Source organism: Columba livia, chromosome Z (genome assembly GCF_036013475.1).
Source record: "Columba livia isolate bColLiv1 breed racing homer chromosome Z, bColLiv1.pat.W.v2, whole genome shotgun sequence".
In the NCBI taxonomy this organism is placed as follows: Eukaryota; Metazoa; Chordata; class Aves; order Columbiformes; family Columbidae; genus Columba; species Columba livia.
The window spans coordinates 74,388,918-74,413,768 of NC_088642.1; the positions used below are offsets into that span (position 1 = coordinate 74,388,918).

The following is a 24,851-nucleotide window of genomic DNA, read 5'->3' on the forward strand; positions in this document are numbered from 1 at the left end:
GATGCTTCTCTGTCATACCACATTTGATTGTGACTTGGGTTCATGGATTCCCCTGTGAGAGAACCACATTTTACACAGACATGCACACATGCATGTACACACACAGTCCTCACTTAGAATGTATTATAAGCTCTAGTCAGCAAGTAGGTTCAGTTTTACAGATGGGGAGACTGAGGCAAAGAGTGGCTTGTCTATGGTTATTCCTTTGGCTAGGGTCAGGATCTCAGCATCTGCATGTGAAGTCTTTTATCCTGACTTTTGCTTCAATCTGAGACGTGACTCTCAGATTTGACTGGGAAAACCTGAGTGCATTTCAGCAGCTGCTAATTGAATACTTTTCTCTTCTTTGTAAGGTTTTGTTTTTGTTTTTTTTTTTTCTTTAATGGTCTTGAACTATCAAAAGAATTTTTCATAGCTAAAGAAAGTATTCTCTTAGAACTAAGCATTTATCAAGTTATGGCTCCATTGCACGGGCACAACATTTAAAAATATATTTTAATCATAAATAAATGCAGTCATCTGTAAAGCTGCTGTCTCTGAAACACAATTACTCAGCCTTTTCCTTTCTTCTTTTCCTCAGCAGATAGCAGAATAGGAATATTGAAGCATTAGTCATTTAAAAGTGCAATAAAGTGTTTTCAGGCATATGGGAAAAGGACAGGGGTTCAACAGATGCTTAAAATGTATCGGAGTGCCATGCCACTATAGGAAAGAGAGGGACAATACTAGAGAAACTGCTGCAAGTATTTAATAATAATAAATGAAAAACTTGGAAGCAGGGTAAAGAATTTAAAATTGTCATTTGTTGTAACTGGTGAAACTATCAGAGCGTCACTTGTGAAGTAAAGGAGCAGTCCAGGCACACAGGATTTTAGGCACTCTCTGACTGCAAGGAGAGTAGAGGTCTGAACACCTGTCAAAATCTTCCTAACAGAACAGAACAGTAGTTTGATCACAGCAAAAGAGCGATAAAATGTGCTTATTTTTGGTGTGTTCCTGGTTGGCTTGTGGAGTTGCCACCAGACTGGTGGAGGCAGAAGGGCAGTTGTGGCAAAGGGTCTGGCTGCAGCCTCTTGTCTCTGCATACACATTTACTGCTGGGAAATTATTTGCCCATTTCTAACCCCAGACTGTTTCCATAATTAATGCAGCTTTCAGAGAAACGGTGAGCTCTTAATACCTTTCAAAGTCAATGGCAACATGACCATATATTTCAAAAGCAGCAGAAAGGGGCCCAAGAATGTACAGTGTCTAGGTGTTTGGCTTCTATGAGGCTTTACATTTGCCATCGGATTTTCTGGGTTGAGAAAAATTGTAGAACAATAGTTCTGTCTAAGAACAAAATAGAAATTATTGCTGTTCTTTAAAACCTCACAGCTTTCCAGCTAACCAGTCTATCTTCAATGTTCACTAAAATACAAATATGGGTACATGTACTGATTTGCTTTGGAGTTACTTTCTACTCACATTTGCATTGCTGAAAGCAACCTCTTTTAAAAATCTTAACAGGATTGGTTTCTCATTGAGATTCTCTCCTAACAGACAAGTTGACGGCCAGAACGAAAAAGATGAAAATATGGGCAAAAATTTCTAAGGAGAGAGCAGATTTGAAAGTGTTCTCAGTGTGAGGAAGGTGAGAGGATGATCTCTCTGACAAGCTGCTCTTCCTGACCATGCACAGTAGCTCTATGACTTTATTGTAAGGTTTCTCTCCCTGGAGAGCTGCTTCCCAAGGCAGGGAAGCTGAAGATCATGAAACAGCTTCCCCTTCCTTGGGCCAGATGTGATCCCAGCAGCTTTTAGATGTGTCAGCCCAATGGGGAGTTTTTTTATAGCTTCATTGTTCTTCCTGGAAGAGCAACGTGTGGATGAGGCAATGGCCTGTGGGCCCCATGGCAGATGTGTGTTAGAAGGTAACTCCTTTCTTCCAAGTAACAGGCTGGGAGTGATCTTCAGAAAAAGAAAGATGCATGGGGACAAGAATCAACAGCTGTTCACTGGGAGGAGAGCAGGTATGGAAAGCTGTTCTGCTGTAATGCTCCTTGGCATTTGTCTACAAGTCAGGGTGGGCAAAAGTCCCTTCTTGAGTGTCTTTTCCTTTGAACTTTCCTCAAATGTGTTGCTAGGAATGCCACCCAATCCATCATTAACATGTAAGTTTACAGCCTGAAAAGAGGCACAGGGAAAGTAAAGATTGTATTTTGGTGTGGTTTGGCTTTCACTTTCTTCAAACCTTTGTTCTTTTTGTATTTTGCTTTATCCTAGTTCTCCCTTTCATCTGATTCTCCCACTGCCAATCCCTTCAATCTTCAGAAAGATGCCTGCTTTTCTACCTACAAGGACACATCAGAAATCGAAATATACCTCTGCATCTGTGAACAGTTTTGCTTAAAGATACCATGTGGAGATACTACAGAGCAATCATAAAAAGCATACTGAAGAGATATATTGGTCTATTGTGCCAGAATCCTGAGTCTTGTCAGGATATGTTTCCTCTTGTCATTTGAGGAATAGATTTTCCTGACAGGTTTTATATAAGTGAAAATAGTCGTTAGATTAAAATGCCTTTAGAGTGCATGACAGATTTAACAGCTTTTATGAGCCATTTGTACAGTGAGATACCATCAGTCAGTGAACCATTCTCAGGCTTCTGTGGCAACATGGAAGTTGTTTTAGCCATGGGCAGCATTTCAGCTTTCCAGGGCAGTCCTTGTATTGGACACTTCTGGAGCACACAGCCCTGTGCAAATAAAATGTGTGTGTGTGCCAGTCAGATCCATATTTATGTGGAATGACTGTGATACTTCAAAACTAAATAATCTGCAATTTTGTATTTTGGTTACTAAAAACAGGCAGACAGTGAATCATGACAAGATTTTGCAGTATTTCTAACAAACTGGATGACTCATGGCAGTATACTCCAGGTTAAGAACTGCTGTCAAAAAGAATCAAACTCAAAACAGCCCTTTCAGATAAGGGCATGTCTTGTTTCAAGGTAGAAGAACAAATTCAACACCAGATTCTCATTAAACTTTTTGTAATTGGTCTGAGTTTTACAAGACTTCTTTAATTTTGCTATATTGCAATATTTAAGTATCTCAATACATTCCTTTGATTCAGGTATTTCTGAGGCTGTGACAGACCATTAGGTAGATCCAGTGAAAAGCAAGCTGCAGAACTTTATCCAGTCAACCTTCTCCTGAATACAATGTCTTGTATGTGACTAAAGCACGTAATTCATAAAAGAATCTTGCATGATGTAAAGATGTCATGAGAGAATAGCTGTCCTGTCCTGTCTGCCCCCCAGCGTACACGTCATTTGGGTGCTTTGTTTTACCTCAGTCACTGTGCTGCTGATCCCTGTAGCCGTAGGAGTGTTATTGGGCTTTATTGTACTGCAGAATGTTCTTTGCATTACAGTCATTATCAAATCTGCCCTGAGCTCGTGCAAGACAGACTGAAATCCATTATGAAGCAGATAACTGGGGGAAGATGGGCTCTCCAGATACATCCCCAATGCCTGGACTTGCTCCCTGTGGAGCAGTTTAGTGTAGTGACTGCTGAGATAACTGGACCTTCTGAAGCCTCACCAAACATGCCCTCCATTGGGAGGCTGGGATAGGACATAGTTAGATAATGAGGGAAAAGCCTTGGTTGGCTCAGTGCTAGATGTTGATCCATTCTATTTTAGAACAGAATCTCGTTTTTCAGAGGAGCAAACTCTGAATCCTTTGAAGCACAGTTTGGAGAACAGTTCTCTGAGGACATCCTGGTAGACTTTCTATTTCTGTGCTCTCCTATGGGCAGCTGCATGAGAATCACCAACAGATCATCCAACGAGATCTTCCAACCAAACAAGCTCTTCCAAAGCACCAGTTTCCAGCAGTGGATGTATGATGCTTGAAACATAGACGTTTTTACTTATGTGTTAGATGCTGGATTTCATAGTAAAGTCGTTAAGATCTTCCTTAATAAGCCCTGAAGATGATCCCAGGATTTTGTTTTCTTTGGGCAGTCCCTAGATAGGTAGGATAACCAGTTCTGGAGTGTAACTCGTTTTCACTCTGTCCCAAGTGATCATATGTATCTGACACCTCAGTATCTCTTCCTTTTCTCTCTCTCTCTCTCTCTTAGTTCCAAGAACAAGTCTTTAAACTTGGGGAAACCTGTATAGTGCTGCTATGAAAAAAACCCACTTGTCCTTGTCACTGGAGGTGTTGTATAGGTATACGGAGAGGAGAGGAGAGTCACTGGAGGTGTTGTATAGGTATACGGAGAGGAGAGGAGAGGAGAGGAGAGGAGAGGAGAGGAGAGGAGAGGAGAGGAGAGGAGAGGAGAGGAGAGGAGAGGAGAGGAGAGGAGAGGAGAGGAGAGGAGAGGAGAGGAGAGGAGAGGAGAGGAGAGGAGAGGAGAGGAGAGGAGAGGAGAGGAGAGGAGAGGAGAGGAGAGGAGAGGAGAGGAGAGGAGAGAAAAAGAAAAGAAAAGAAAAGAAAAAAAAGAAAAGAAAAGAAAAGAAAAGAAAAGAAAAGAAAAGAAAAGAAAAGAAAAGAAAAGAAAAGAAAAGAAAAGAAAAGAAAAGAAAAGAAAAGAAAAGAAAAGAAAAGAAAAGAAAAGAAAAGGAAAAGAAAAGAAAGCCCTTGGTTACTTATAGTCTAGTACCAGAATAGTCAAAATATATCTGTGCTCTGCTTCTGTTGCTAAAAAAAAATCATTCAGAACAGATGCCATTTTAATGCAGCCTTTTTCTCCTAAGAAAATTACTTACTCTCTGTTGTAGTTTGTTGATCGTTTCAAGGTGTTAAATGCTGGAAGCAGCATTTTCCTGGCTGTGTGCCATTTGGAACTGGATAGAGCTTTAATGCCACCTGCTGAAAAGCCTCTTGGGACCTGCTCAAGGGAAGATGTATACTGTATTTGGGGCTTGGAGGTTTAATAACACTTGGTAGTAGTGATAACATTCTTCATGTACAAAAAGAATATAAAATAAACAAAATCGGATACATTTTCCCTCTTGACAGGTGGAAGTTTAATTCTGTTCTCCCCTTGCTTGTATAAATCTCATCCTGACATTTATCAGGAAAGGAGATCAGACTCAACATAAATGCATGTTTCTAGTATAAGCATCGGGTTTTGCTAAGAGAGGAGTCTTAATTTTCACACACAGAAGATAGCCACCAATTTCACAGGAAGTTCAGAAGGTCTTTATTACTATAGCTCTTTGAGGAACAAATTCTGTTTTACTATTGTGTAACTGTTTGGTTTTTTTTCCCAAACAAAGGCATCAATCTGCATGTACTTGAGGAAAATATGTTAAATGAATTACAAGATATGTATAAGAGAGACAGAAGAAGTGTGAGACACACCATGGTGTCCCAGATACTGGAGCCAAAGCTAGATGGTCTGGACCTGAAGGCAAGACCTAAGTCATTATAGAGACATTTGCCACTGTAGCAGATGAAAGGTTTAATGATCCATATCCTTAATGTGAGTGTCATCTGAATGGGCCTTAATGTCCCACTGTTACTGTGTATGTAAAATTATTCTTAATTTTTCTTAAAAATTCCACTCCTGTGTCAGGAGATGACATTACAGTCTCAACTTTAGTTTAAAAACATTAGCTGAACTTCCAGCTTTTAATTGTGGAGAAAAAAATTTACAGTGCTAGATGAAAGAATGTAATTTCTGTTAAAATTTTAAATAAATGGCTCTTTATGCTACCCATAAGGACATACTGTGAATCATTGTAAATGACACGTAGATTTTAATACAGGAAGATCAGACCAGATTCAGTAACTTTTATGCTAACAGTGAGCAAAGTAAGAATGACATCACAATGTGCCAGGAGAAGGGATCAACACCGAATAAAAGATGAAGTACCAGAGCCAATGCACCAGTTATGGCTTTCTTTTTAGCTCTGACTCCTTCAGTCACCAGCTCATTGCCAGACCGACTTTCAGACAGAAGAGCTTAGTGAATTACTTTCAAGTCAACAATGTGCCCTTGTGGCCAAGAAGGCCAACAGTATCCTGGGGTGCATTAAGAAAAGTGTGACCAGCAGGTCAAGGGAGGTTCTCCTCCCCTTCTACTCTGCCCTGGTGAGGCCACATCAGGAGTACTGTGTCCAGTCCTGGGCTCACCAGCTTAAGAAGGACAAGGAATTACTAGAGGGGGTCCAGCGGCAGGCTGTGGATATGATCAGGGGCCTAGGGCACCTTTCTTATGAGACTGAGAAAGCTGGGTCTGTTCAGCCTGGATAAGAGAAGCTGAGAAGGGACCTCATCAATGTTTATAAATATCTCAAAGGTGGCTGTCAAGAGGATGGGACCAGACTCCTTTCAGTGGTGCCCAGTGATAGGATGAAGGTCAGTGGGCACAGACTGAAGCACATGAAGTTCCATCTGAATATGAGGAACAACTTCTTTACTTTGAGGTGTCAGAGCCCTGGAACAGGCTGCCCAGAGAGTCTGTAGAGTCTCCTTCTCTGGAGACATTCAAACCCTCCTGGACACATTCCTGTGTGATCTGCTCTGGTGAACCTGCTTTAGCAGGTGGGTTGGACTGGAAGATCTCCAGAGGTCACTTCCAACCCCAGCCATTCTGTGATTCTGTGATAAGCTTTAGGAAAAAAAAAATCTATGCTGTTTTTTATTAGTGTAGAAGAATTAACACAAGATAAAATCTTACTGATATGAACACCTACATTCTTTGTTCATAATGCTTAAATTATCGTTGTGGTTACTTTTCCCTTTGAGTCAGTGGAGAGTGAAATGGATGCTTTGAGGGAAAAATGGTTCAATTTAAAAATTGCTTCTTGGAAATACCTCTGTTCTCCAGGTCAGTAGCTGCTGTCAGAGTGCAGCTGTAGGAAAGTGGGGTGTTGTCAGTCATTTCCTCAAACGTGCATGATCTGATGTCAGGGAGCAACTGATGCTTGTGACCAAATATCCTCCGCGAGTGTTGAATGCACCTATTCTTCCTGCTGGTGATAATCCCCTTTGAAATTGCTGGCTGCAGATTTACTGATAATAAAATAAGCCTCTCCTCTTTTTAAACTACATAAAATAGCGACAAAGACTTCTTTTTAAAATCAGGCTGAAGCCACAATAGGTTATTAAACTAATTGCTACTGTCAGCAAATGGCCTGGAATTCCAGCTCTATTTAAGAAAATGAGATGATCTTGTGAAAAATACAGGGGAGAAACCAAACATATTAAAACCATAAAACACTACAGACTGCGTGGTTTGGTAGTTTGGCATTTGGAATTTAATGTCGCATTAATGCCCCCTGCTGATAAGCCGTCAAAGATCCACTCGGGAGCAAGCTCAGTATTTAATAGTTCTGTGCATCAATACTTGCCTTAAATTAAAAATAAATCCAGCATCTATCTCGTCATGACTGCATTCATCTTAGAAGAAAATAGATTTAAGTCTGCTCCATGATAAGGCCTGTGCTGTCACAAAAACAGTAACAAAAATGTCACAATTGTCACATATGAATCCTTTCTGCTGTTTGTTTAGTAAAAGGGACAAAGTGATGTAGTATGACTGTGTAGGATCTAAATTTTAAAGGAGAGATGGAATCTTTAAAATTTTGTAAAGAAAACAGGTTATTATATTGAAATATAGCTTGCCAAAACAGAGAAGTTGTAAGAGGTTGGAGAAATATGTTGCTCTTCAGGGTTGTACAAGGGGGACCAAAATGATAGGCCCTTTCGCAGCATTTGTTATCTATTTTCTAGTTAAATAAAAGATCTTGGTACTGATTTTTATAGAGACTCTTTTGCGTACGCCAACACAGGTATTACCTGATTCCGAAGGAGCTGGGGATTCGTTTCCTCCCTCTTCAAACTGTGGGGCAATGCTTTTCCTTGCTGCTAGTGACTGAAAAGACACTATGGTGTTTCTTCCAGTTTCTGACACTGTGCTGTTGAATCTTTCCTCTTTGTCCATTCATCTCCCTGCCTATTTGGGGTACATAAAATCTTGTGCAGTTGTTGGCTGACCACTGAAAGTTTGTACGGAAATCTACACCTGTGTGTGGTACCCTCTGAAGAGAGTGAAGAGACTCCATGTTGTCCTTTTCAAGCACCAAAAGAGGAGTGAGTTTAGCCTTTTGCAGGCACAGCTGATCTAAAGAGGCTGTCCTGAGGGAGCCCAGCTCATCAGCAGTGCCATGAATGCAGCGAGAGCAGGGTCAGGCCGTTAAAAGATAAGTATTGTGCCCATGAAGCCCTGGGTGAAACCTGGTGCCCTCCTGTCCTCCCTGTGCACAGGGTCCCAGGCAAAGATGAGGCATTCTGCAGGGAAGTACGTGCCGTGCCCATGCCAGCTCTGCTCCCAGTCATCAATAACTTGCACAGATGTTGCCTCATGAATGCAGAGAATTCGGCATTTCTCCCTTTCAGCAGGAACTCTGAGAGATCACGAAGGGAGGAGGACTGTCACAGCTCACAGCCAGGTGGACATTTCGTACAGCAGTGTTGTGAACGTGGTACACGTATGCACATGTGTCATAGTACTGAAATATTAATAGAGAAGACTGTGTGGGGAAAGGCCAGCAAAGTTTGTAGCATTAAAGCGCTGATTTTTATCAGTGAAAGGAGACTGCAGAGCATTGTCCAGTGGTGTCTCAACCTTACCATGAAAACAGAACTAGAGATGCTATCTGCTCCCTAACATCTGTGTGTCTCTTGCAGGATCTAATGCACACCATGCAGCAGCCTGTGGTTTAAACACCTACAAAACAGCTGGAAGTGTCTGAGTTACATAGATGTGTACTTGAGTCACTAACACAAAGAATTAGGAGGAAAGCAAGACCAGCTGGGAAGTACACACTAACATATGAGGGAAGAGGGCGGTTGATCAGGCCTACAACATACCTGCTGTCCTTTGCTGGCCCTTAAACAGGCAAGTTAGCATCACCATTGCCAGCGTCCTCAGGAAACAGTGTGGTAGACTATAAAAAATTTTACTTTGTTGTTTGTAAAGGCATTTTTAATAGTCTTTGAATTAGTAAGCCCTTTCCTTACAAAGGCAATGGTTGTAGATTTCAAGTGAGAAAGGGAAAAACAATAGGACAGAATCATTCACCCACTATTTGGTCAGAAGCAGGTTCGTGGTTCTTGCACAACCACAGCATGAGATGGCAAAATCTTGCATACCCATTTCTGCTGTAGTAGACAGGCAACAGGCCAGAATTTGAAACAGGGTATGTCCATGTCTTGAGTTTTCTCCACCATAAAGAAGTGTGCTAAGCAAGTAGAGTATGTGGGCTAGAGAAAAGAGGGCAGACTGCTGTTGATGTCAGCTACATTTCTTAGTTGATAAAGTCAGTGTCAGATTTCAGTGGATCTGGGAAAACTTGTCCACTCTCAGGTTTTTTTGACAGGGCAGTATCATGTGATGCATTCATCTGATGTGGCACTTTGTGTCCTCTCAAGCTTACATAACTTCCAGTGCTGATGGAGGTTAGAACATGCTCTAACATCCTCATCTGCAGTCTAAGAGGGAAGGTAGCCAAGGAGTTTATAGAATCACAGAATACCAGGCTGGAAGGGACCACAAGGATCCTCTGGTCCAACCTTTCTTGGCAAAAGAACGGTCTAGACAAGATGGCCTGGCACCCTGTCCAGCTGAATCTTAAACGTGTCCAGTGTTGGGGATTCTGCCAGTTCCCTGGGGAAATTATTCCAATGACTGATTGTTCTCGTTGTGAAAAATTTCACTTTTTTGTGCAGCTGGAATCTCCACAGAAGTAACGGGTACCCATTGCCCCTCATCTTTTCCCTGTGACTCCTTGGAAAGAAGGAGTCTCCATCTTCTTTGTAGCCACCCTTTATATACTGGACCATGGTGATGTCTCCCTAAGCCTTCTTTTGTCAAGGCTTAACAAACCCAGTTTTCCCAGCCTTTCCTCATATGGCAGCTTCTCAGTCCTGTGGTCATCTTTGTGTCCTTCTCTAGACCGTCTCCAGCCTGTGAATTACCGAGTTTGTACACAACGTGCAGTTATTGTTCCCTCAGAAAGGTAGCAGATGTTTTCTGATCTCTTCTCACTCTTCCTGGAATGGTCCATGTTTCCATCTACTGTTGTAACACCAGTAGGAGTTGCCCTTCCCAAGTACCTGCCCAGTAGTACCACGGATATTAAGATGATCTTCCTCCTATCTTACAGGTCGCAAAAAAAATCAATGGAGGAGACAGAAACAAAAGGTATTACAAGCAAATCCATCTCTAGTGGAAACCTAAAATAATAGCCGAGGTCATCTGCAGCTTAGGTTTTTATGTTGATATGGAGAATTATTAACTTTGAAAGGACAGATGCCTGGAGAAAAATGTCATTTTAGTTAACAGGAGTGCCAGAGAATTATAGGTTGTAATGGATGCCTGCAACTGGAGTTCAGAAGACCACCAGCTCTGCATCAGTTTTCTAACAAATGCTGCTACCAACAAACAGGAGAGAGTATTTCTGAATATTCCTATCCTACCTGGGTATCTGAGCAAATGTGAAGATATCTGTCTCTGATGCTTTGGGCCTGGCTCATTTTTATACTCAGACCTTGGCTACATAAAAGCTACTGGACTGTGTGGGTAGGCATTCCTCCTCCCTTCAGGCTGGCAGTTTCAGCCTATGATTGATCCATGGATCACAGTTACCTGCAAAAGAAAGTAGGCTTAAATTTAGCACATAAGAATCACTGGTATTATAAAATTGAAGAGTTCGTAAATTAAAAGGTTGAAAACCATTGCTTTAAACTGAGAGAGCTGGAGCAGTGTGTAGTGTGAACTGAGTTATGCCTGATAATCAAGACGTCGCATACTGTTATTTATTTGATTCCTTACATACAAAAACAATTGTAACAATTACAGCATTTTTACACCTTTATGGCTCTGTTGCCATGAGGAGAACTGTGCTGCTTTAACTACACACCTAGAGCTGGAGAAATCTGCTGCTTTAGATGGTTGAGGTAATGTTAAGTTTCTGCAGTGTCACACATAGAAATTCTTCACCGACTATTATATAAAAAAGAAGCCGAAACAGTTTTTAACCAGGTGTCCTTATTTTAGAGGCGATGCTACTCTCACAAAACTACTTTTCCTGAAACAAGCGCCTTAGGAAGATGTAAAGTCCTCTCTTGTCTGAGAATGTCTTCTTCAGCCTTATAAACCTTACCTAGTCCCAACTTAATTACTAAAATGGTAAAATACTACAATTAGTTCTTGAAATGGACTTGCAAGAAGCTCTGCAGAGACCACTAATTTCTACACAGCCGCAGCTCCAAAAGCCTGTGTGTGCTGATGACCCCCCTGCCTTCGAGCTGCTTCCCAGCTGGTGCCACCGTGCCACCGGGACTGAAAAACTCCCGTGACAAAGCCGTGTCCTGGGCCACGCTGGCTGAACAGACCATGGCTTTTGTCTGCTGCAGCTGCTTGGGAAATCTCATTTCAGAGTCAGGTTGCAAAGTCAGGTATGTCAGGTGAGGGAGAGAAGACACTTCTGAAGAGTGGCAGCTTAGAAAGGTCGTTGGCTTTCGTATTTATTCTGACAGTTGTTACCCGGCATAATTAAACTATTTGCATGGAATTATTTTACTGTTAAGTGGAAATCCAATACGGGTGATTTTTCTCACTGTCTCTAAGTGGAGTATTTGGTCATTACACATTCCTCTAGCTGCCTTTTTTTTTTTTTTTTTTAATATTTTCATCAAAAGTAGATTATTTGCTGCATCCAATTCCTTGGCAATCTAAAAGGTCACACAGTTGGCCAGGTCCTTACCATGCATTAAAAACATTAATTCACTGCAGTCAGAGACTGTAAGAGCCTTTACTCTGATATAGAGGCCTGGATATGCTACAGAAGTGTGAAGGTGAAACGTTCTAAGGCATCTTATTTGTGATATGATGGTACAGAACAGATGCTTAACGAACTGCTGTAGAGACGAAGTCTTTTGAAGAATTAACACTGCTAACTCCTGTTAATGCTAGTGAAATTAGGTACCTACTGCCCTCACACCTCAGTGTGTAGATAGGCCTTTTAGCTGTTAGCACATCTGGATCAGATGGACTTGTAATTAATTGTTGTCTCCACCTTTGTTATCTGTAAGGAAGGCTTGTCTGACGTGGTGTTTAACATTTTCCCCACTGCCTGCCCACTCTGCAATGCAAAATTGTAGAATCTTCTTAAGAAGTTACAGTCAGAGTTTGGGCATAGGCAATATCAGGAGACCCAAAAAAATTCCAGAGCCATCCTGTAGAAAAGCTTGTCAAAGTAATTTTTTTAAGTAAAATTATAATGTAATAATACAAATCCAGTCTTTTCCAGGAGTCTAATTTTTATGCCAGTATTTGAAGGAAGTTTGATTATTTAAGAAAACAAAATATAAGTAATCAGACATTTTCTTTCTCTATTTGTCAGCTACAGACACTAGGGATAAGAAATCTGTATCAGGTGAAGGATGACTTAGTAAGTGGTTACCAGTATTCCTTCCAGCAGTAACTTATATGTAGCTAACCTGTCCGTTTTCATGGCACACATATGCTACAGATAGTTGGATGCTCCAGTGTGTCTATTTCAAGAGTCATGTTCTCATCACCTGGCTAAAACAGCACACCAAAATTTTTCAGGCTTTGCATAACAGTTGGTCACTAAAGTTTATGCAGAAGGGGAGGTGGAAATCCCATTAAAACGGATGGAACTGTGAGCCGCAGCCTGTACCCATAGGGTTGAAAACACTCATGCAGGTTTGTGGTGCTCTGCTCGTGAAATCATGACTTCCATTTTGTGAGCTGAAACCTCCCATTGAAGCTTGCTGGAAACAAACTGAGCAAGGGTATTGGTAGGGATCTCACCAACTCTCTGCTAATCATGCAATGTACTGGTTTGGTTTCTTTCAGAAGGAATAAAAATGGAGTCTTTTATGTTGTCATTTGTGTGCAAGAACAATTTTCCAATTATCAGTCATGCACATTAAAGGCACTGTAAGATGTATTATCAGTAGCATGTGGGAAGGCTGATAAGCTGAAAGAATTTACCTATTTATGTATAAATACCAGCAGTACTTGGGGTTTTTCAAATTCGTTTGTATGGATTTGCATTATGATTTAGATGAACGACGAAACACACAGCAAAAGGAGATTTTTGCTGTGGCTATATGCCTTTGTTACAGCACATAGAGATTGTATGGCTAGAGACTGCATGAGAAATTTTTACAACCTCTTCCTTTTCTCCCTCAATTTCTTGATCCCCTATTAAGAACTCTGGGAAGTCTTCAATATAGGCTGATCAAAAAGCCATGCCTCCCACTGCGTCTGTTGTCTTTTTACAATAAGCTCTGTCTTTTACAGCTTTATGTCCGTTTCCTGAACTTTCCTGTTTGCAGAACAGGGGCCTTTTCTCTGTGGATAACTGTAAGGAAAGAAATAATAATAAAAAAAAGTTCTTTGCAGTGAATGAAGAGACTCTGTGCAGCCTGAGACTTCAGTACTACTACTGGGTGTATAGTTTTGTTTTGTAGTAATTTTGTTTTGGATGTGCAGTGGTCTCTGAGTTATGCTGTCAGAATTTAATGGTGTGGCGAGGAATAGATGTTGAGTGCTACAGAATTAATCCATTTAAATAGCTGGATTTAAGGAAAATACACAAACCAGTTGTTTGAGTCCAACTTGTCAAGGCTGATCTAAAATCAGGCAGGAATTTTTAAGTGAAGCTCAATCAGACACATGATGTGTCTCCTTCAGACTATCATGAATTAGCTTCTGCAAAATCAGGACATAAGCACATATCATTGAGCTTTTTCATGTTCAGATTATTGACTAATACAGAAAAATACAGTCCAGAAGAAAGGTAAATCTTGGCTGTGCCACTGGCTTTACTGTGACCTAAGGGCAGTCATTTTATCTCCTCTGCTTTTGTCCTCTCTCTGTAAAATGGTGATAAGAGCATTTTCTTATCTTACAATGGAGTAGCAATGCTAAATATTAAGGATTATGACATGGGTAAATACTGTGGTAATGGAGGTCATTAAGCACCTTAGACATTTCTATTCACTGGTTGTTTTTCTAAACTGAATTATTGAACATCTTTAATTTTTCCCAGGTAAACTCAAGGAAATGAGTTTATAAAGATTAATAAACCCTGCAAAATTTCAGTGTTAAACTGTATAGTGTTTTCTGAATTATGGAACTGGATAATTTCTATCTTTATCTTAAATCAATATACCTGCTCTTCTTCATTGCTTCCTTCAATGACTGTAAACCCGAAAATAGGGAGAAAAAGCGAAGTTGTTATCTGCTACAAACTGACTATGGCTACAAAAATCAGCGATCTGTGCATTTGTCATTTTAGGTCCTAGCTCTAGAAATCAAAAAAGATTCATAGAATCATAGAATAATTCTGAGCATGGCTGGATGGGGCACACCAGCCATGGGTCCATCTCCTGGCCCAGCTCTGCTGCTTAGAGGTGGCCCCTGGGTGCTTCAGTTCCAGGATGAGCACGAGACAATGCAGAGGCTGTTTCTTCTCTCATCACCAGGCAAACCTCATTACCTTGCAGATAGTCTTCTATCTCTGGCATCTCTGCTTCCAGCCAGTTTGACCCTTTCTTGCAGCTGTACCTTCTTGCCCTAATTGCCATATGATTCCTCAGTCACGTATTATCACTGTTGAGCACTTACAATTTTAATTTCCCCTTTAAAAACAAACAAAAAACCTCATTCATGTCATGACACATACATATGAAATAGTCACCAAGTGGAAGGGAAAGAAGAAAGGAAAAAAGAGGAGGGAAGGAGAAAAGAAAACTAAGTTCTCCATGTTTTTGTTTGCCTTTTGCCTAGAGCAGCGAATAATCAACATGAGGTGCAGGAATACACCAGACAGCTGTGGTCAAATCTCCACTGGCTGCAAAAATTTTGCTAAGGTTCATGGTAACAGCTGGACTATCCTCTTGGTACCTCACATCATCTCTTGTTATCCTGAGACTGTGACAGAGCCTGTTGAGCTGGAGGTCTAATTTATGATGTCTGCTGTTGCTGTTTCCCTGAGATGCTGGTCATCACCAACAGGATCTGACATTTTCACAATTCAAATCTCTTTTTGCAGATAATATGTTTTTTTCTTTCTCAGAAGAACAAAACAGAGAAGCTAAAGTGTGACTGGAATTGGGTTTGTTATTGAGGTATCTGTGGTGTTGCAGGTCAGTATTGACATAAGTCAGACTAGATCTGTATTTTATGTGTAGGAGGGGTATTCACGCAGCACTGAGGCAGGATTTGGCTCTGGGAAGGTCGAGGTTAAGTTGTGCAACTGCTGGCTAGACAGTGCGTTTGGGATAAGTGAAATTTTCCTCCCACATCAAAAAAACACATTTTTTTGGAAATTATTTTTTCTATACAACACCCAAATAAGTTCAGTACCTGCTTTCTCTGTTTCCCAGTAACAGGGGGAAAACGAGCTCTCTATATGGTACCATCTGCTCTCTCCCCCATGTATGGTGGCTGGGCCTGGCAACCTAAAGCATCTCTGAGGGTGTGTTTGGGATATTAAGGGTGGGTCAGGTTGCTTCTGACAGCCCTGGGTGTAGGAGGTGCTGCAACTGAGCTTAAATACCTCTATCCAGGCATCCTGTAATCTCTAACATGTTCACCTGGACATGTCAGTTAGTGACAGTGTCATTGCCTTCCTCTGATGTTAATTTATAAAACTGAGTTTCCCACGGTTGATTGGGAAATCTGTAGCTGCTCATGAGTTAAGTTCCAAATCCTTAATTATAGGACTGTGTTTATAGGGAATCCCGCTGACTAGGATGCTGTAAAGGTCTCTGGGGAATACACGAATACATCTTGCTTTATGTTTGCTAAAAAAAAAAATCCTTTGGGGCAGGTATGGGGTCTTGAAAATGTTGTGTTAAACTATGAAAATTGACAAAGTAAGTACTTTTTTCAGCTATACATTTGAGAAACAGAGTACTCTTAACAGTTTCATCTAAAGCTATTACACAATCCGGATAAAATTTTGTGAGAGAATACATTTGTTCACACTTCTAGAGGTAGATATTGCATAGGAAAAATTACAGACTAAATCTTTTGAGCTTCCAGCCAGTTCCAGCTGTCTTCAATGGACACCACTGGCGACAGGAGAAGTGTGAACGGGGAGGATGGGCAGCGGGCAACTGCCTTTTACTGACCATACGTGGTTAGCTTGTCTGTAATTCATTGTGGGGTGTTAGATTTCGAAGTTCTGGATCTTAAAGTTACTGAATCATTAGGAGGAAGACAAAATTGTTTCAGAAGACAAATGCTTGATTAACATTTTATGTTGACATATTACATGCTGTAAATCAGGGTGAGAGAACATGCACCATTTGATGAAATAATTATGTAGATTCCTAGTTGCTTGAGATTCTAAAAAGGGACTATGTGCTTTGTCTGTATAAATTTCACTTGGTACCATAACGCTGTAATCAGCAGAACTTGATGTTTGAATCCATAGAGCTAACTGGGTGAGCCAAAAACATAAAACAATCCAGCCTGTATTTTCCAGGGGTAGCATTAATCTGCGGTTTCAAGAATCTGGCTACAAAACCCTATTGTTAATTTTGAAGGTAAAAAATGGGGGAGGGTTCAAAATCTCTCACCTTTGGCTTCACTTTGGCCTGCTTAAGTGTATCCTACAGGTTGTTCAGGGAGGCTATGGAGTCGCCATCCTTGGAGATGCTCAAAAGCCGTTTGGACGTGGTCATGGGCAACTGGTTCAAGGAATGGACCAGGTGACTTTCAGAGGTCCCTTCCAGCCTCAACCACTCTGTGATTCTGTAATCTTCTACTTTCATCAGTGATTTCATGGCAGTTTATTTTAGTTGAACACTCACTTAAATATACAATGACTTTAATGGCTGTCTGAGCATATTGTGCAAGGTTAGGCCAGACGAATGTGTGGATGGCTTGTAAGTGTATCTTTGAGACAGATTTGCCAAAATTACCTTTTAACCGTCTATTCTTACAATAATCTCATGGCAACACAGTTTTTATGCAGAAATCTTTGAGCCAAAATACTGAAAATGAGTCACTTTGGAGCTTGTTATTTCACTTTATTATTATTATTATTTTCTATGCTGTGGCAAGATAATTGTATATGTGATGACTCTTATAACAGTGGCAGGAAGCATTAGTGTCTGTAAAGAGAATTCTGAATCAGATACTGTATTTTAAAAATTTCCAAATCAATATTGCTGTTTTTGTAAGTGATGAGGATTGTGAGATTTCCTTTGCTATCTGGCAGAGGGGGAACAGGAATGATGAGTTAGTATATCCGCTTTACTTCATGAGGTGAGGTTAGTGACAACCTTTGTGAGATTGTTTTGAGACGCGTTGTTGAAGCAGAGTGGGAAGCGGACACTGACACTGACCAAAACTGATGCACAGTAGCTGTGGACGTATGCAAAACAAGTTGATAGCTGAGGTTTTTCAACCAGCCCATTTCGCTAGCAATAAACTACAAAAAAAGAGACAAGAAAGGCTATGTGTGAAGTTGAAGATCCAGGCTCAAGCCAGAGTCTTTTTCAAATGCAGTTTGATGGAGTGGGGCAGCCAGGCAGTGCACAGGAGCTCCAACCAGTTGTTCAGGGAGTCGGGATTTCTGGGTAGCCTTCTAAAGCTTTACTGGTAAGCAGCAGCTCCAAGAAAAGTTGAGTGGCAGGAGGCAGATTTTCCTCTGGATGAGTTTTCACCAGGGGCACAGAGGGCTCTTCTGGCTTAGCACAGGGTGCACATTCCCCAGCATGGGCTTACAGCTGCAGCGGGGAAGCGTTTTGGCTTTAGCTTCCTTTATCCTTTGTAATAATCCTTTCCAGCTCCCCACCACTGCGCACAGGTTTTAGCTTGTCATCGCTGTTGGCTCCTGTAGTGCTGCCCCTCGTCCTGTAGCTTTCATTGATCGTTGCTGCTGTTGACACTCACATGCCCTTTGATAAAGTAGCTGTCAAAGCTCCCGTCGCTCTACGAGCCGCGCTACGGACCCACCGCCATCCGAGACGTTCATTAGTGTCGTTTGCCAAAAGGTTTATGTAACAGATGTTGGAAAGCGAGCGCGCAGAAACACACAGGCTCACACACCAGTATTGCGAGGGCTGTTGGGGTGATGGTGACGGGAGTATGGTCTACAGGACCAGAGGAGCTCGAAGGCATAGCTGCATCTGTTAAAAAAGCAACTGATGTCTCTGTGTGACCATGCTCTATTTTCAGCTTGTCATCATGGCTGGGACTGTTCTGCTCGCCTACTACTTCGAGTGCACCGATACTTTTCAGGTGCATATCCAAGGTTTCTTCTGTCAGGATGGCAATTTGATGAAACCGTACCCTGGAACAGAGGACGAGAGCTTCATTTCGCCTCTTGTGCTCTACTGCGTGCTGGCTTCAACTCCGACAGCTATTGTAAGTATAAGAAATTATTTGAATTCTCCTTGACTGCTCCGTAACTAAAAGCAATAGTCCTGTAGGATCTTGTCCACTCTCCTCTCTTTTCAGCTGTAATTGATTTACGCTTAGCTGGGTCTCTGTTTTGCCTTAGCCTAATATGATCTTCATCAGTTATCTCCAGAAGTAATTATTCTGAGGTAATCACAATGCAGGGCTGAGGGGTAGAGCTTGTTAAGCCTTTTACAATAGCTTGCTCATTTCAGTGATTAGTTGTGAATTGCCTGGGCTCCAGAGAGGCTCTAATGCAAAGGTGATGTGTTACTGGAAATAAGGAAACAGGATGAGGAGGAAGTAAAACCTGGGTTGGACATGCAGTATATCCTGGATTATTTGCGGCTATATTAAAAAGGACAGTTGAAGGGCTTTAAAAGGCTTAGATGAGCAGAAGGATGCTCAATACAAATACAAGTATTAATGCTATTTCCTTTTTATTTTTAATCTCTTTATTTTTGGCAGTCACATCCACATAACCTTTTTTACCTGATTTTCTTCATTATCCAACCAGAAAGCTGCAATGTAGCTGTTCTGAGCAGATCAAAATATTCAATTAGCTGAGTACATGCAATTCAAACAGATCACTGAGTCACTGATCAGCAAAACTTTGGTCCTTGTCCATTTTCTGTGCGAAAAGTTGCAAATTTCACAAATAGTGAGCTTTGCGGTGTTCGTAATTACATTGTTAAATTCCTATCAGAGTGTGTCCTTGTGTACTGTGTTTTATGTCTTTCTCTTTAGTATGTTTTTCTTATATTAACTTTGCATCAGATTCAAAAGTTGATTAAAGATGTACATGATTTATTTACTGTGAAAGACGAATGCTGCACCACAGTCCTTTTTGAGTTTTTGTCTGCAGTGGTTTTAATGTATGCAACAGTGTAACACAGAATGTGGTGAGAAATGTGAAAGGGATGTGCAGAAGAGGCTATAGTTTTTGGTACAGCATACGCTCTGAAAAAGGTAGGGCTTTTGAACTGGATTACATCATGAGTTTATGAAAATCCTCTGCAATAATGGTATTGTTTTCTGTATTGAAACTCAGCTGAATGTTTAATTTTACTTTGTGCTACAGGGACAGATGACTTGCAAGTTAAAAAAATAAATATATTTCTCCAACTTCTCCCAAATAAGCAGAGTGCCATTGTTTAGGGAAGTGACTTTTGCAGGTGGTGTTTGTAAAGGGAGATTGAGTGTCATTACCACACCTTGATGCTGTAACAATGAAGTTAGTAGGAGGTTTGTCCCTTCATTCAGCATTGGGTCAGCAAGTGGCAGTAAGAATGTGCTCTTTATTTGGATCTTCAGTTTAAAGCCTTGCTCTGGCAAAATTTGATGCAAAATTTTGGGGTTTTGCTCCACTGGATCAACATTTTCTTTCTTTTCAGTGGCCCAATAACTTTCTTCTGCTTTTATTTATGAAAAGCTGGATCCAAGTCTTCTTTGGGAGATGGGCAATGCTGTTTTTGTATTTTCCTTAACCAATGTTAAATACAAGGAATGAAAGACGGTAGTGAATGTTGGAAGTTTTGGGTGCAGAGACCTTCCTGTAAGCGCAGTGTGGAGCTGGTGTGACCCTCCCACACAACACAAGCTGTCAGACACGCTGGGTGCAGAAGCACAGTAATCACCCTAGGTGACTGGATCCAGGGCTGGATATGAACTAGTAGGCTGTTTCTTGGGTTATGCTATGTGGTTACATTGGCCGTCTGGCTTCATCTAGACAAGATGTGTTCAGGGACAGCACAGGCCCCTTTGCACCATACTTTATTGTCATCTCTAGGTACAATCTCAAGGAGACAATGGGTCAAACCTCACTGGGAAAACATTCTTCTTTTCATTCATAATGTAGCCTGTATTAATATATTACTTAATGCATTATTTGTATTATTGTATTATTAACACAGTATTTAATGATGTAACGTATTATTACGTAGTATTGAGCTACTCTTCAACCAAAGCATATGTCAGAGGGATCTTTTTCTGTCCTTCTGGCTGCTGCTCAGCACAATGTTTCCATATGAAAAATTTCATTTTATTTCTCATACCTATCTTTTTCTGAGAGACTTTCCTCTGCTTGCAGGCTAGTTTCAGACTTCTGCTCCAGGTAGTAGCTGTTTTCACCCAGTCTTCCCTCTGCAGACTGTGTTTTGGCAATGATCATTAGCAGAAAGTTAGTAAATGAGACAGAAAGTGGGCTCGAAGTCTCCCAGAACTCTCTCTGTGCATTGCACTGCTGGTCAGACCATTCAGCATGAGTATCCTCAGCTGTCATCTGGTACTGGGATGGGTGCTGCTTGTCATTCAGACTGTCACAGTCTGGGGTGAGTCGTTTGATCCTCATTTGGTCCTGTTGAATCTTCCAGGGACTTCAGTGAAAGGAGCAAGTGCAGCCGTTTCTATTGAATTGTACTTGCTAAAAAACAAACAAAAAAAAACAACAACCACCTCCATGCCCCCCCCAGAAAAAACTAAAACAAAACCAAGCCACACAGCTGTGCTGCGTGGGAGGGAACTTTTTGTGTATTCACTGTGGTTAAGTTGTAGCTTCATTCTCTGTACTTTGCTTTCAGGAACACTCACTGAAATCCTGCAGCTCCACCTGAGAAGAAATTGCTTAAGTCAAACATTTTACTAGTTGTTCCTTACAATCACTTTCCTCTCCTCTTTGAGACACTTCTTTGCTTCACTTTATGAAGCAAACTGGTTGGTTTGGCTAAGAGGATTTACAGCAAGTAATCTGATCTCTCTGTGTTGCCTGTATGTTGCCCCTGTCCTGACACTTCATGGCATGAGTGATGACGGTCAGAAGGGGTGAAGCCCAGCAGCAAGGAGCACAACACACTCAGGGTACCAGTTAACAGCGTTTCTGGAGCTGTGGAAAATAGTCTTGGACTCAGTACAAGCTCGCTTGTCTGAGGCAGAGGCCGCATTTAAGTGCAGTCTTGTGTGCACAGGTCTGGAGAGGATTCAACGCCCTGGTTTCAGCATAGCTGTGAGGTGTAATAAAGCTGGCAAGCCAGAGGGAGCATCTTTGTAAATTTAATGGAATAGCTTTTTGTTTCAGTCATTTGGCTGTGACAGTGGCCATAGGGAAAACAGAAGCATGTATTTTATTTCATCCCTGACAACGCTTGTCTGCTGTTGCAGGTTGGTGCCACTGCATGTGCATTTCCCTGCACTTCTAGTGGCAAAATAAATAACACCAACCTGTTTTTCTGCAGTTTTATTTGTTGTTCTTGAAACATGTGATGCCACTGACTCTGTTTAACCATATTTTTTTGCTACACTGGGTAGCTAATCATCATACATCAGAATTACAAAAGTCTTTTAATGTTCCTTCTGATAACCTCTTGGTCTCTGATAACAAGGGTTTCTTGCAAGGAGAGATGCCTGAATCTTATGATGACACTGTTAAATAAATGAAAATCATGTATGTCTGACTCTGTTCTGTGAAATGCATTTTTCTCCCAAGTGTACCACTGAGGATAAGTCATCTGCTCTACTCATTTTGAATTTTTTGAGTGTGGTGGTATTATCATCCTTGCTGCAAAGTGGTAGGATATGGTGAATTTGGTAATAAATGGCATCTATATAAAGAAAAATTGGTTTTCCTTGGAAAGAAAAAAATGGCCACTTTATTTCTGATTTAGTGACTTATCCCTGAAACGTACATCTGCAGACTGAACTAGTAAATTTTCTGTTGGCACTGGCAGAAAAGGGAAATTCCTGGAAATCCTGCCTGGTTTTGATTGAACTTTTAGTTACCTGTAGGTTCTGATGCCACAAAGAGCTTCATAAGATGGTTTCATCTTCATATCATGCCAGTTGTTTCTAATGCCTTTTTTTTTTTTTTCTCAGAAACTTTCACCTTCTTGCAGGCTTATTTCACTTGTACTGTCATACTGACGTTGTTGGCAGTTGGTTATTGGACAACTGCTAAATCTCCAGCGTTCCTGTTGTCATGCTGACATGGGTGTAGAAATGCTTTCAGCCCGTCTCACAATAAAATAGAAGCTATGGTTAAATCACTATAATTTTTTCAGACAGGAATGTACCATTCATGACAGTCATGGCAAGCACTTGGGTTCTGTGCCTACAGCCAGTCTCTGGGGACCAGGGAAGGGGAGTGAGAAGGAGCCAGCCCCTGTGGCCTTACGAGAACAGCACAGAACTTCGGTCCTTGCCTCCACAGCATTTCAAAGGATCAAAAGTTTCCAGCTTGCCCATAACTGTTTTTGTCTTGGGCTTCAGGTGTGCTACAGCAACACATATCTGCACATTTGGATAGCTGACCTCTGCTTTACAGAGCTTTAGACAGTCCCTTATTTTGATGGTTACAGATACTTCAGGAAGGGTGAAACTAGCCAGAGAAAAAATGTAATTTCTTTTTTTCCTCAGAGTTGGAGATCTTAGAATGCAGACCTTTTTCTGGAGGTAAATATAGCATGGGTATTTTTATCAGCTGTTTTTCCAGTGATAGGGAATGTAAAAATTAAGAGCGTCTTGAAAGTTTAAGCAGCAGAGCTTGAGTTCCATTATCACAGGGCTGGTGAATTCAAAAGTGATTTGTCCCACAGCAATATGTTATGCAGATCCTAGGAGAAAGCGCTGATATTCCAGTGCACTGTCAGTTCCAAAATATTGGGGCAGGGGGACGAGGAGGGTAAGAAATAATTATTTTAATTTTTCCCAGTATTACAAGTTTATGAAAACAATGTTTGAAGTGGAACAAGTTGCTCTGCACGAACATAAAATTTTCAAGCCTTTTCCTTAAAAATATTCCGGGATGACTCTACCACATTCATTAGTGTCTCTCAAGACTAGCTTTCCCTGTTAGGATGTTACTGCAAATCAGCCAATTCCCCAGCTGGTACTAAATAATCCTTCCAGGGTTCAGAGCTGCTGCTTGCACTGCTCCATCCTTTGAGATTTGTCTGCCTGCCCAAGAGAAGCAGAGAGGCTTAGGAACAGAGCCAGCTCACTGAAATGAATACTGAACAGCCGCAGAAAGCTTCAATGGCACAATTCCTTGTTTCCTTAAAGTAGAACAGAAATTGCCACTACGGTTTTCACACAATCCTCAGTTTCTCCCTTTCTCTTTCCAGGGAGGAAGCAGCAGTCTACATGTAATTAACTGGCCAGTGCTGTTAATTTGTGTAATGTTTTGAGATAATGTTGGAATCAGTCAAATCAAATTCATCTGATTATTAATTAGAAGGTGAATTAGAGTGCTGATCAAATTTACTTGAAGTGGGAAGAAACTGTTCCAGCGTCCCTCTGCGGTTTGCACTTACCTCCCAAGCTGCAGAAGCATCACTCTTTTAGATGGTTTTCCTGTTCTCTCTGCCACATTGTTTCATTGGCTTAGTACAGCTGTGTTGTTTCAGTGATTTATTTCTAGAAGGGAAGCGAGGGAGTTTCTGCTCGTGTTGGCTGATTCCCCTGTTGCTGCTCAGCAGCACATGCTGGGAAAAACAAGAGTGGCTCATGCAGCTCAGACCTGTGTTACAGTAGCTTCCTCAGCTTTTTTAGGCAGAAATCCCCAGACTCTGCTGGTGACAGTGCTGCCAGAAGGCACAGACTCCTGCGCTGCAGTCTTCTACCCACTGTGCCATGCGATGGAGAGGTCCTTGTTGATTCCTGGAGTGTCCCTTGCTCCTTGTTGGGGAAGCATATGTGCCTTTTCCAAGGACATGTCCCACACATGGTGCTCGCGTGGACCTCCATTTCAGCTTGGTCCCAGAGGAGGGGATCTCCACTCAAGGGCATTTGGCTACAGCTTTACCATTGGGAAACGGAGCTGGGGTTGCTCATGGGCCAAGGCTGGAGGAAGATCCCCTGCTGCCTCTCAGGTGTCCTCTGTGAGTGGTGGCTTGTCTCCCTCCTTTGAGGCTTGCCAAGGACCCAGCTGGTGAGGTGGTGAATGACAAACTGGGGTAACAAGGAGTGGGGCAAAGGTGTGCCCGTTACAATGTGTGAATGTTTATATTCTGGTATTTAAACACCATTCTGGGAAACAATAAATACACCTTGTTTGTCTGATGTAACGCTTTCAGGTGCTTCTCCTCCCAGTGTCTCCAGGACTTTGTAATGGTCCCACTCACATGCCAGTTTCTGAGGAACAATGCACAGCTGTGGGAAATTTCGTCTCTTAATCAGATCTTCAGTATAATTATTTTAGACGGTTTTATCACAGTAAATTGGTGGGTTTTGAGCACAATGATGAGGCACTTGTGGTTTTGGGGCAGGCTGGAACCCAAATTGTAGATTTTGGCCCTTTTGAACTTGGAATAAAAAAAAAAAAGTCAGTTTTCTTTCTCTAGAAAAGGACTTTTAACTGTTCATTGCTGTTACTTTCATTGAACAACAACAAAGAAACA

At 41.4% G+C, this 24,851-nt stretch overlaps 1 protein-coding gene across 6 annotated transcripts in view; it reads left to right on the forward strand.

Moving 5' to 3' along the window:
- PLPPR1 (phospholipid phosphatase related 1) overlaps nt 1-24,851 on the forward strand; it is a 135,411-nt gene that overhangs the window by 81,844 nt on the left and 28,716 nt on the right. For 4 of the 6 annotated variants that reach the window (XM_065046414.1, XM_065046412.1, XM_065046411.1 and 1 more), the window contains one exon: nt 18,241-18,429. The exons of the other annotated variants lie outside the window; for them this stretch is intronic. In XM_065046414.1, coding sequence (XP_064902486.1) covers nt 18,241-18,429 — 189 coding nt within the window. The remainder of the gene's footprint in view (nt 1-18,240; nt 18,430-24,851) is intronic. 6 annotated transcript variants of the gene reach the window in all.